This window comes from Anolis carolinensis, chromosome 1, assembly GCF_035594765.1.
Source record: "Anolis carolinensis isolate JA03-04 chromosome 1, rAnoCar3.1.pri, whole genome shotgun sequence".
Lineage (NCBI taxonomy): Eukaryota > Metazoa > Chordata > Lepidosauria > Squamata > Dactyloidae > Anolis > Anolis carolinensis.
Window position 1 is genome coordinate 6109689 of NC_085841.1, and position 14166 is coordinate 6123854.

General features: G+C 40.7%; 1 protein-coding gene across 1 annotated transcript in view; it reads right to left on the minus strand.

Moving 5' to 3' along the window:
* Positions 1-4185: 4185 nt before the first annotated feature.
* pinx1 (PIN2 (TERF1) interacting telomerase inhibitor 1) overlaps positions 4186-14166 on the minus strand; it is a 59100-nt gene continuing 49119 nt past the window's right edge. The window contains exon 7 of the mRNA XM_008121362.3: positions 4186-4959. Within this exon, the coding sequence (XP_008119569.1) occupies positions 4393-4959 (567 nt within the window). The 3' untranslated portion in view covers positions 4186-4392. The remainder of the gene's footprint in view (positions 4960-14166) is intronic.

Below are 14166 nucleotides of genomic sequence, written 5' to 3' on the forward strand. Positions count from 1 at the left end.
GGCTTTATTATCACCCTTCCTAGGTAAAGAGAAGGAAAAAGTAGCTTTCAATATACAGTAGAGTCTCACTTATCCAAGCCTCGCTTAGCCAAGGTTCTGGATAATCCAAGCCATTTTTGTAGTCAATGTTTTCAATATATCGTGATATTTTGGTGCTAAATTCGTAAATACAGTAATTACAACATAACATTACTGCATATTGAACTACTTTTTCGGTCAAATTTGTTGTATAACATGATGTTTTGGTGCTTAATTTGTAAAAGCATAACCTAATTTGATGTTTAATAGGCTTTTCCTTAATCCCTCCTTATTATCCAAGATATTCGCTTATCCAAGCTTCTGCTGGCCCGTTTAGCTTGGATGAGACTCTACTGTATCAGAATGGATATATAAGAGACTAACAACTGTTTTTAAAAGCAAGCTGCAGGCGGCTAAACTGAAAGATGGTGCTTTGCTATAATACATACTAGGGTTGTCCATATTGTCGTAAAAATTCCCCTACCATAATTATTTCGTATTGTTCCCGTTTTTTGACACGAGTATTGAAACGTTTTCCCTGGGCGCTACTGGCAATGTAATATGATCCATCGTTGGCCCATTCTGCAATTGTGTCTTAAAATTTTCGTTAATTTTTTTCCTCCAAATTTTTTTAAAATATTTTTTAAATATTATTATTTTTATTTTTTTTTTGTTTCTGCAACCTAACATGAACGGGAGCCTAGCGCAGCCTAACATGGCTCCCGCTCCCTGCCAATCAGAGTCTTCCACGATGGCTAAAAAAGGTGGGGGCTAGTGTCCTCCGCGTCCACGTTTAGAATCGCTATAAAAATCGCCTCCGCACGGAGCCAAGCCATTCTGGGTTGGGATACCGAGGACAGAGGGTGGTTTGCGCACGCCGTGAAGCTGAGAGGGCAAAGTGACTGGGGGTAGAGGGTTGTTGCAGTGCTTAGATATTGTGTTGGGGGGAAATTGGCTTGGGGCAGAGTCCTTGCTGTGGATGTTGGGAATTTTTTTTTCCAAAGGAGTCTGCGTCCCTCCCTGCTAGTGCTGAGCTTTGGGTTGGTTCCTTCTCCTGAGGTAGACCTTTTGCCTTTCTATTTTTCCTTTTTTGGAATAAAGCAATCACCCCATAAGCCTTTCTTTCCAAGCCTTAAAAGGAGGGAGCTTGAAAATTATATATTATTATATATTAGCATTGCTTCCCTCACGCTCCATTTCTATTCCCAAGCCTTGGGCTGAGTTTTATTTCTGCAATCACAAAGTCAGACATTGATTTGATTCAATAGAGGGTCCACAGCAATTTATAGTTTCCAAAGGACGTTGCCAATCCTGTCAAGGCATTGCTTGGCGTGTGCTGCATTTCTAATCCAAAGTCTACACAAGTAGAAGAGGGACTTTTACAGTGATAAGAACCCAATTGAACAGGAAATAAGACTTTCAAACCAGGAACAGGTTTCTTCAAATATTGAAAAATAGTGTATTATAAAAAGTTATGAGAATTCGCCAAAAATCATAGGAGACAGGAAACATTCTGCAATTTGTTGAGCAAAGAGTGTGGAATGTGTTCTCCCACTGTACCAAATTAGATGAGAATAGCTCAAGAAATGAGGGCAGGAGACCCCCAGAAAAGTCCCCCCCGGTTTCCTGTTATTTGGCGATTGCGCATGCGCGTCCGCCATTTTAGAAACATTTTAGAAACATTGCGAATTTTCGGAAATATCCGAAAATTTTGGGTGAAACATTTAGAAATAATTTCTACATCGAAGAGCCGGCACCCTCTACTTTAGAAACGAGAATTGAAACATTTTTTCCATCGATCGGACAAGCCTAATACATACACTTTGTGCAGACACTTTTAAAAACCCCATTTCTTGCCTCTTTCTTTAGTTGATAAATACAGTAGAGTCTCACTTATCCAAGCCTCACTTATCCAAGCTTCTGGATAATCCAAGCCATTTTTGTAGTCAATGTTTTCAATATATCGTGATATTTTGGTGCTAAATTCGTAAATACAATAATTACAACATAACATGACTGCGTATTGAACTACTTTTTCTGTCAAATTTGTTGTATAACATGAAGTTTTGCTGCTTAATTTGTAAAATCATAACCTAATTTGATGTTTAATAGGCTTTTCCTTAATCCCTCCTTATTATCCAAGATAATTGCTTATCCAAGCTTCTGCCCGCCCGTTTATGTTGGATAAGTGAGACTCTATAGTGTTATCTAAACATTTTTATGGCATTCTCTGAGTATATATGAAATTAAAGGCTTTGGCATAGCTTGGTGTTGCTTCCCAAGTCTTGCTACAGGAGAATGGGAACAGCAAAGACGTTGACAACGCAGTTCATGGTTCGGTTTTCCCATCTGACTGGGCAGGAGCCATCCGTTGTAGTATCCCAAAAACATGAATTTGCTGTATGCAGACCAGCTCCACATTTCTGCATCACTGCACAGGTCACAATGTATTTATGTTTTCCCCAGTTTCACGAAATACGATAAAAACTGTTCCACAATGGCTGCAGTCCAGTGATTGTAATCTGCCTTGTCCAGGACACCATCTATGCAATCTTTAATAATATTGCAGTTTGACTTCATTTTAAACTGCCATGACTCAATGCTATGGACTCCTGAGATTTGTAGTTTGGTGCGGCATGAACACTCTTTGCCAGAGAAGGTTAGCGACCGTGTAAATCTGCAACTGCCATTATTATATAGCATTAAGCCAAGGAAGTTAAAGTGGTGACAAACTGCATCCATTCTAGTGTAGATCCACCCCTGGACCTTTTATGAAAGAGGAAAAATGCCAGTAGAAGTCAAACCAATGTGCTTATTGTTGCTGCTGTTGTGTGCCTTGGAGGCATTTCTAAGGGTTTTCTTGGCAAGGCTTGTTAAGATGAGACCTTCCTCTAAGGTCAAAATCGAACCCTGGATCCCAATGCTCAAACACTATGCAACACGATTTTTGTTCCTGGGTTATAAATGTCATTTTCTAATTGGTTCTATCATAAAAATCATCGGAAAAGTTTATTATACTGCAAAAACTTTGCTTCTGCAGTCTGAATGAAAGGGTAAAAATGGCAGCCATAAAAATAAAATTTCTGGAGCATAACAACTACTTTCAAAGTAAGTACCGCACAATTAAACAAGAAATAACACCTTCAAGCCGGGAACAATTTTTTGGTTACCTAATGTTATTATTATTGTACTGAATTTGTTTCACAATTAAAAGAAAAGGCCAGAGAGAGATTGCAAACCTTATTACCTGGTCTTCTTTCAGAACTGAAGGCCAGCATTTCTCAAAACTAGTGCCCTAATTTTGGACTTCAACTCCCACAATCCCTGACAACTGGCTAGTGTTGGCTTGGCTTTCTGAGAGACGAAGTTCAAAAGTACCAATAGCCTTGGATCTAGTTTCCAGACCATCATAGGGCCAGAATGAACACCATGCACGTTAGGGAACCTATGGGCCAGACAGGACAATGATTGATGGCCGCCCTTCATAATCATGTTCTGGCCGTGCTCTTGGAGCAGCATAACTTACATTTTAATGTCCTGCAATGCCTTGCTGTACAGGCAGTCCCCGAGTTGGAAACACCCGACTTATAAATGACTTATAGTTAAAAACGGGGATGAGACGACAGAAAGTGAGAGAAATCTACCTCTTGGAAGGAAAATTCATTCCTGAAAAGAGTCATTATCATGGGGAAAACTTTAGCATCAATCCTCGTTTCTACAACAAGCTACATTTTTCAAAATCCAACTCTCACAGCAGTTGTTTATTTCCTCGGTTGATTCTTACCCTGCTCCATTCCCGCTGCAGCCACTGGTGGATAAGAGCCTGAAGTCTGACCAACGGTGCATCCACATTATAGAACTAATGCAGTTTTTTACCGTTTTAACTGCTGTGGCAAAATGCTATGGAATTGTGGAGGCTGAAGTTTTCTGCCAAAGAGGACTGTTGCTGCACCAAAACTACACCTCCCAGGATTCCATGCATTGGGCCATAGTAGTTAGAGTGGAATCACACTGCATTAATTCTAACGGTGTGGATCAAGTATGGGCAAACTTTGACCCTACAGGTGTTTTGGACTTCAACCCACGCAACTCCTAACAGCTGGAGGGCCGAAGTCTTCCCATGCCTGGTGTAGATGCATACTAAAAATTGCACAATGTAAAACTACCCACAACTTGGAAAGTTTTAATTCGCCTGTTTGTGGATTTTAAAGAGGAGCCACGCTTTTTGGTGACTGTCTTAAGAGTAAGGACTGCAAACAGGGATGAGACCGAAAAAATATTTTTGGGCTGGAGACATAGCTCATTTGTACAGTCAGCCGCATTCGTGCAAGTAACATGTTAACCAATTTAGTTCGAGAAGTTTGCAGACACGCGTTAACTGGAGCGTTTCTTCTTGCTTGGCTTTGTTCTTCCTCCCTCTCCCTCTCTATCCCTTCCTAGCTTTTTGGTCTTCTTTTTCTTTGACTGCGGTTCCCCTAAGTCTTCAACCTCTGCATCAGATGCCTCTCTGAGACACAACTCTTCCTCCTGGGATTCATCGCAAGTAAGACTACAATCACCACTCGGTTGCTTAGATTTCTTCCTTTTCTTCCTCTTTTTCTTCTCCTTTTGGGTTTCTAGTTTATCCTCCTCTTCTCCACTTGAGTCAAGTCTCGCCGGGTTTATTGCTTTTGCTCCTCCGGCCGCATTCTCAAGCCCAGCCTCTTTCTGCTTCTTTTTTCTTCTCGGCTGGGACTCCAAACATTCCAGCTTTTCAGTCATTTCTGGAGGAGGGTCATGGTCTGGTCCACGGTGGGCTTTCTTGAGTTTTGCCATGCGCTTGGCAAAATACTCCTGGACGGTGAGTGTGCTGGTCACTGTATTTCCAGCGTCCACCTGTTCAGCTGGCTCAAGCTCTTCTTTAGAAGCTTCGTCTGAAGAGTTTCCATCGGCAGCATCGTCCTGCAAAACAAAACAGACAGAGTAGAAATCAGGTCATGGAATGGAACATACTGTTTCTTATTTTATTGTATTTATTCTGATATTTAGATGGCACTTCGTACTGTGGGATCTCAGTGTGACATGCAATAAAATTATTATTTTTTGCCTATGTGGAAAAATAAAAAGCAAGGGATGTGTGTCAAATTTAAGACAAGCAGCAATATATGTACAAGTTTCGTGTTATCCCCTTGCAATCTCTCACTGGCCCTTTAATTGTGAAACACGATTTTTAACAGTAAGAAATAATTGTAATTATTATTTGTTGTAGTTGTTTGCGTGTGTCTGTGCCTTCAGGTGGATAGTCGATTTACAGCAACCCCCGAATTCAACATTGTGTTTTCTTAAACAAGGAATACTCAGAGGACTTTTGTCATTGCCGTTGAACAGCCTCCTATTTCTAAACCCTACCCATTTGATTCAGAAGGCAAACAAACAAACAGGGTCAGGTACTAAGGACACAGAGAAATCAGAGTTTAAAATAACACTGTAAATCTCAACTGTGTTTATGCGGATTTTTAAAGGAGAGAGATTCCTCCGGAGAATTGACCCAGAGCTGTTTAAGTGTCCCAAAGAAACACTAATGGAATCTCAAGTGCAAAGTTATTTCTGTTCCACCAGACTTGGCCTTTGGAGGACAAGGAGATTTGGAAGATGCTGAACGAGATTATAGTTGTCTCTCCGCATTTGCAAATTTGATTATTCACAAATTTGATTAAAATAGTCTCCCTAATAATCTATGGCTCCTACAATTTAGTAGGTCCTGCTAAAAGACCTGGAGATTTCGGAAGAAAACACCTCTCTAAGACTTTCTAGGTCACCCCATGACAATCCGTGGTCAGGTTCCAGTAGATATTGACCATAGCGGCAAAATTAGAAGACAAAAATCCATTTCTTTATTCATGGTTTTTCACTTTCACTATAATTTTGTGCCCGTAAACCTAGCGAAGGGGAAGAGCTGACTGTAATTCCCAAAAAAGTTTATAAGGTTAACTGTGCACTTTTGTTGTTTCTCAATGAAATCACATGGGGAAATGTTTTAAATGTTAATATAGTGCTCCAGGAGACCAGGTTTTAAATACTCCTTCAGCCATAGAAACTCCTCGGCAAGTCACAGTCTCTCGGCCTCAGAGGAAGCAAAAGCAAACCCAGTCTGAATAAATCATGACCACAGAAAACCACTCAATACATTCATCACCAGTCTTACTTAAAGTCACAAAACAACAAAGTTGTAAGGCTAGCTGGGTCAAGCTCTAACTTGTTATATCCCCTCCTTTAGTTGAAAAGGGACAAGAAATGGAAATTATGGGACATACTGATTGAGCCGTGGGAGAAAATGTAGGGTGCAGGTGGGGGTGAAAGTCAAAAGGTAACTTTTCTTTTTCTCAAGGCTGCAAAGGAGTTTTGACGCTAGACTTCACTTGGTGATGGATGTCTCCGCTCCTTGGCCAATTCATCACCTCAAGGAGTGCCACCTCATACCCACTCCCATGGTGGATAAGGAAGTTTTGCAAATGGAAAAATATTTAAAAATTACCTTTGTGAGATCTACCAGAGAGATGATACATGCGGCTGAAAGGATCATGGAGGAGAAAGGTTCTGACAGAAATACAGGGCTTTTATTGACGATCAAGCCAACATTCAGAGCCCTGGTAGACTTCAGAGAAACCCAGATTGCCCCAAAACAGGAATGCTGGCCAGGAACTCCTGTATCGGAAGGAATTTTAATAACCACGGGCCACTGAACAGGGAGCCAGTGGGGCATGGAGACAGGTATAGGCAGTGCCAGGCTCAAAACAAACTCACACATTTCAGTTTCGGGGACACTTATGGGAGACGCTTAATCATTTGGAAAGGACAGGTTGGTGCCAGGAAAGCTCCCAACGGCCTCGCATGACGGCTTCCCCACCAAAGGGTGTGAAAATAGTCCAAAGCAAAAAAGAAATGCTGTTTTAGACAGAATGGTCAAATTAGAGTAGAGAACATTATTTGAATGCTATCGAGTGACCAAAGAAGAGGGGTCCCTATATCTTTCCAGGTGGACTTTGGACAGGAGGCTGCATCATCCATCCATCCATCCATCCATCCATCCCTTCGTTTATGTTTTGCCTTTCTCCCAACTGGGAATCAAGGTGGCTTACACAAAGGAATAGAATACGAAAAATCACATTTACAGACCGCCCTCTGAATTTGTCGATTTCACTCTTGCAGATTTTATTGCCATGTTCTCTCTAGGAATCTCTAGATCCTTCACTGTGTAAAAGTTGACCACAGATCCATGCTGGAACACCTACCGTGTCTTATATTAATTATTGCTCCCAAAGATGCGCTAGGTCTTATTTTCAGGGGATGTCTTATTTTTCCATGAAGAAGAATTCACATTTATTGTTGAACAAAAAAATGAACATTATATACTGTACAGTAGTTGTCATCACAAACCAGCATAACCAGACAAACTGTGAATCCTATCAAGAATTTATTGTTATTACCATTATTTCCATGTACAGCACTCTATGGTATGTACATTTACCAAACCCGCATGCTCTGGTGTTCTGTTTGGCGGGCATGCTTCCAAACAAAAACTTTGCTAGGTCTTACTTTCAGGGGATGCCTTATATTTAGCAATTCAGCAAAACCTCTACTAGGTCTTATTTTCCGGGGATGTCTTATTTTCAGGGAAACAGGGTATAAGTGTTCTTACTGGTATAAACAATAGCATTTTAAAATTGTGCCGTTTTCCTATTTGGGCGAGGATCCTGTGCCCTGACCTCCAGCTAATGTGGATGGCTGACTGTAGTTAAAAACATTTCATTTCATGATTCAACTTCTAATTCTGTAGACATTAACTTCTGGAAAATGTGTTTGTTAAATTTATGTATATTCCTGGCCTATGCTCCTATCTTATGTGCTTTGCCCTTTAAATTTCTTTTTCTGCTTCCTTTCTTTATAATTACACATTGTTGTATGTGTGTCTAAATGCGGACTATTCTCGCTGTGTGCCTTCAAGGTGTTTCCAACTTATGGCAGTACTAAAATGAACCTCTCTCATGTGGGTTTCTTGGCAAGGTTTCTTCAGAGGGGTTTTGCCTTTGTCTTCCTCTTAAGTCATGGTTTTATGGCCAAAAGTGGTATCCAGCGTTGTAGTCTAATGCTCAAGCCACTACAACACATTGGCTTTCCAACAAGCACTGATCTGAACCATAACTTTTGGGGACTTTGCTGTTGTTGTGTGCCGTCAAGTTATTTTGACCTGTGGTGACCCTAAGGAGAACCTATCTTGGCAGGGCTTCTTTGGGTGGGGGTTGCTATTGCTTTCTTCTGTGACTTGCCCAAGGCTACCTGCTGGGCTTTGATGGCTTAATCTCTAGTCTCCAACACTCAAACCACTGCGCCACACTGGCTCTAAAGGTTAAATGGTCTTTTCATCACCAATTGTGGCCCCTGAAGGCTTCTGGGATGTGTGAATGGCCATTTTCAGGATGCCATAAAATATTCTTTTGGCATGAAGAATGCCTCAGAAGGTGTCTCTGGGGGTGTTCACAAACTGCATGGGCCCCACGACTTCCAAAAGATGAGGAACGTCTTGCAGCCCAAGGCTAAGTCAATTTCGGAGATGTGCTCAGATAGGTTCGCATTCCAGACATGGGTGGAGATGGACCAAAAAAGTAAAGGCTTAAAGTCCTGACTGCTAGAAGATTCAACCTTAAGGGAGGTATTTCCCTCATTGCAGACAGAGAAGGGAAATTAAGACTCTGCAAAACCGTTGGGAGACTACCAAATGGCCATGACTGCTTCTCCAGACTTAAGAAGAGAGGATTCACCACTGGGGCACTTATAGGAGAGCCTTGATCATTTGGAAACAATGGGGTTGGTGCCACAAAAGGTCCCCATGGCTTTGCACCACAGCTTCCCCACGGGAGTACAGTAGAGTCTCACTTATCCAAGCAAAACGGGCCGGCAGAAGTGAATATCTTGGATAATAAGGAGGGATTAAGGAAAAGCCTATTAAACATCAAATTAGGTTATGATTTTACAAATTAAGCGCCAAAACATCATGTTATACAACAAATTTGACAGAAAAAGTAGTTCAATACGCAGTAATGTTATGTTGTAATTACTGTATTTATGAATTTAGCACCAAAATATCACGATATATTGAAAACATTGACTACAAAAATGGCTTGGATTATCCAGAGGCTTGGATAAGCGAGGCTTGGATAAGTGAGACTCTACTGTACGTGAAACCAGTCCAATTCAAAACACAGTTGTTGAAAACAGAATGTCCAAGTTAAATTCATCGTCATGACTGATGATATCAAGCAGGGAGCATTATTTTGATACCAAGGAGAGACGAAGGGAGAGGATCCCCTGTATCTTTCCAGGTGAATTCTGGAAATGGCCAGGAGGCTCTATTATCCATTCATCTATCGATTTATTTATATTCTGCTTTTTCCCCAAATTGGGAGTCAAGGTGGCTTACAAAAAGGCAGAGGGAATAATAAAGCACATATATACAGTTGGCCTTCTGCACTTCCTTCTACAGGTGTAGGCTGTTGGCAGATAACCAATGTGTTAGCATATGCTGTGTCATGAGGGCAAAATGTAAAGATGGATTTGAAGTTCAAAATACCATATTTCACCGCATAATAGCCACACTTTTTATTCCCCCTTTAATAGACTATTACATTATGACCCCCTTCCACTGTAAACAGTATAACTAGACGTTAAACAACTTATGGCAATCCAGTGATGTGGTTTTCCTGGCCAGGTCTATTCCAAGTGCATTTGCTATTGCTTCCCTCTGAGGTTGAGACAGCAAGACTTGGTCAGGCTGGGAGTCTTCATGGCCAAGAGAAGATTGGCACTGAAACCACACGGTCAGATAAATTTTGCATGAATAGACGCCTCAAATGAGAACGGTTTTATAGTTTGAATGATTAAAATCAATTACAGTCCAGCACTGAGTTGAGATCTGAAGGGACAGCTTGTGAATTCAGAAACACAGGACAGTGTATTTGCAAAAGATATTGCAGCAACCAAATATATGATGGCCAGTGTAGCTTCATGAAAGTAGGAATTTATTGCTTAACACTGGTAAGTGGCTTAGATTATATCACAAATTTTAAACTTGCATCTTGCATTGCATCTTTGTTTTGTGTGTTTTAATATGTATTTTGTAGAAATGTTTTAATATGTGTATTTTATAGAATGTTTTAGATGATTATGGGTTAATTTTAGCAATGTTGTAACGCAGGGTTGTTGTGTGTTTTCCGGGCTGTATGGCCATGTTCCAGAAGCGTTCTCTTCTGCCGTTTCACCCACATCTATGGCAGGTATCCCCAGAGGTATCCCACTATACCTCACAACCTCTGAGGATGCTTGCCATAGATGTGGGCAAAATGTCAGGAGAGAATGCTTCTGGAACATGGCCATGCAGCCCGGAAAACACACAACAACCCTGTGATTCCAGCCATGAAAGCCTTCGACAACACAATGCTGTAACCCGCTCGAGCCACAAGGAGAGGCGGGTAATAAATAACATTATTATTATTGTTAATATATTGAATTTACATCTAGCTGGGAATATGCTTTCCCCAATGAAGGTGTATCTACACAGTAGAATTAGTGCAGTTCTACCCAACTTTAATCTATCTATCTATCTATCTATCTATCTATCTATCTATCTATCTATCTTTCTATCTATCTAGGCTCAATCAAGAGATAATAGCAAAATGATAGTGATCGTAATAACAACAACAACAACAACAACAACAACAACAACAACACATGCGTGTGATTGCATACATCATGCTTGTAGTATTAATGGCAATGTCTTCTCAGCCATGCTGCACTGATTTTTATCTAAAATGAATGACATCAGACTGGAAACTGAATAAGAAACATACTTTGAAGTTAACTGATGGAAGTTCCTTTTTTTAAAAAATGCTGGTAACCAAACAAACTTTGAAAAGGTCTCTGATCACTTGCTGCTCCTTTTCTTCAATCCAGCTTACTGCAGACAGGACAGTCAACAAACATCGAGTCACTGAGCTCAAAACGGCGCCTGGGCTGAAGCTATAAGTGAGAAACTGCAACAAACGCTGCAACATTTGTATGCTTCTGCTCACTGTGTCACCCGAACAGCCATTTTTGCTCTACACAACAATGTAGAATCCAACCTACATAATTTTGCCCACTGACATTTTGCAGCCACTAAGCATGCACAACCCCCCATTTGCTATTCTTTCCCCCTTCTTGAAGAGTTTTAATAACCATTTTGGCACTGCAGCAAATTACTGGGAATATTCATTCATGCCTTTGTTGTTGTGTGCCTTCAAGTTCTTTCTGAATTATAGCCAACCAGTCACAGAGTTTTCTGGGGCTGAGAGAGTGTGACTTGCACAAGGTGGATTTCCATGGCCAAGAGGGGATTTGTACCCTGGTCTCCAGAGTCGTACCACTATACCATGCTGGCTCTCTTATGAAGCTGAATGTCCCTTATCCAAAATGCTTGGGACTAGCACTGAATGCCCCTTATCCAAAATGCTTGGGACTAGCATTGCATGTCCCTTATCCAAAACGCTTGGACATTTTCGGATCCTTGAATATCTTTATTGGCAGATATATACAACATGAGACATCTTGGAAATGAGACCCAAGTTTAAATATGAAATTCATTCATGCACCTTATATAGGTAAAGGTAAAAGTTTTACCCTGACATTAAATCTTGTCGTGTCTGACTCATCTTCATTTCTAAGCTAAAGAGCTGGCATTGTTCGTAGACACCTCCAAGGTCATGTGGTGGCATGACTGCGTGGAGCGCTGTTATCTTCCCGCCAGAGCGGTACCTATTGATCTACTCACATTTGCATGCTTTCGAACTTCTAGGTTGGCAGAAGCTGAGTCCAACAGCGGGAGCTCCCCCGCTCCCTCAATTCGAACCACTGACCTCTCTGTCAGCATGTTCAGCAGCTTAGTGGTTTAATCCGCTGTGCCACTGGGGGCTCCCTGTATCTCATATACCTAGCATAAACATCATTTTATCTATTTTTAATAACATTGTGCATGAAATGAAATTTTTGTATACTAAGCCATTGGAAAGAAAAGGGGTCTCTCTCTCTGCCACTCATGTGGACAACTTTGGATTTAGGAGTATTTGGGATTTGGGAATTCCAGGTAAAGGACACTCAACCTGTATATGCAACAACAGTATCAGCCCTTTCTGATCATCCATTCCTTTTGTTCTCAATGCCAACACATTACTTTGGGATTAAATCATCCCCCACAAACCATATCTCATGTTTTAATCCCTAGGTTGCCCACTGACTGATCTGCCTTCCATATGATCTGCATTAATTGTCAGCTTATTGGTTTTTAAGTCTAGCAATGCAGGATTTTTTTTAAAACCATGATCAAGTGTGACCTTTGCTGATACACCCCCTTCCCCTTTTGAATAATTTCCCAATCACAGCAATATACTGTATTGGATGTCTTATTTTTTTGTTTTTTAACAAAATGGACAGCAATCATTTTCCAGACTTAATCCCTTTGAATCAGGAGACTCCTTCTGTAGAGAGTATTTGCTATGATTTCACTCATGGGCTCAAAACATTGAAACTGTGGATGTCAGCTACCTCCTGGCTAAACAATTGGTAAAAACATCAGCTAAATATTTTGTTTTGTATCTTGGCTTCTACAAAAACTGAGAGACAAGACATTTCCAAACATTTCATGTTGGTGTCATGCTTTTCAGACATCACTTCGTGACACAGTCATTCAGTTTTACTAGTAAGGTGAAACAAATTCCTTATAAGAAATATGGGCACATACATCAGTTGTAATAGTGAAATATATGGAGAAACAGCATATCTCGTGAAAATCTTTCATTTATATTTTTAATATAAAATATTTTATTGCTCATTTCACATAGCCTCTCATTATGTTTGCCCCACACGCCTACACAGTACAGCCAACACAGCAACAACACAAAGTTTAGAAAGCTCTGAGCAAGAGACTGCCTTAAAAAAAAGGCTGGGAATTTGAGAATAATGGCTTATGTGGTATTGATGGGAAGGGAACTCTCATATTTTTGTGCTACTGAATATGGATCTGTGTTTTGAAGAAAGATTTTGAATTAACGGAGAGATACATCTCACAGATTCCAAACACCTGTAAAGGAAAAGAGCTGTGGAAAAAGGAAATATCAGTTGCATGTATATTATATTGCAGAGCTGAGGATGTTATTGGATGCTACCTTCCATCAACTCTAGTCAGTTTGCTCAATATTAAGCGAAAAAGTGGTGGCTGTTGTGAGCTGAAAGTCTCCTCTGACTCTGGATTTTAAAGGAATTGCCCAAAGTGCATAACTGTTTAGAAGAGAGATCACAGCTTGATTGAGTCTGAATGTTTGTTTTGTATGTTGCATGTGTTTTATTTTATTGTATTTTATATTGTGTTCACTTTTATGTTTGTTTTCAGCCACTTTGTGCCATCTGTAAGCCGCCCCGAGTCCCTTCGGAGAGATGGTGGCGGGATATAAAAATAAAGTAGTAGTAGTAGTAGTAGTTGTTGTTATTGTTGTTGTTGTTATTATTATTGTATGACACAGCAAACGAGATAGATATGCTGGATTTCATATCACAAAATCACAAGTCGAACACTTCCCAAGTGTCTAGGACTGTGTGATGTATTTTCGGATGATGTGCGCAGATCCCAGTAGGGTGGCCTTTTGCAGTTGGCAGATCGTAATTTTGTCAATGTCTATTGTTTCCAAATGCTGGCTGAGATTTTTTGGCACGGCACCCAATGTGCCCATCACCTGCACTGGTTTCTGCCAGAGTCTTCGAAGTTCAATCTTGAGGTCCTGATAGCGGCTGAGTTTTTCCTGTTGTTTTTCGTCAATGTGACTGTCATCTGGGATGGCAACATCAATGATCCAAACCTTTTTCTTTTCCACAACTGTGATGTCTGGTGTGTTGTGTTCCAGAACTTTGTCAGTCTGGATTCGGAAGTCCCACAGTATCTTTGCGTGCTCATTTTCCAATACTTTTGCAGGTTTGTGATCCCACCAGTTCTTTACTGCTGGCAGGTGGTACTTGAGGCATAAGTTCCAATGAATCATTTGGGCCACATAGTTGTGGCTCTGTTTGTAGTCAGTCTGTGCGATTTTC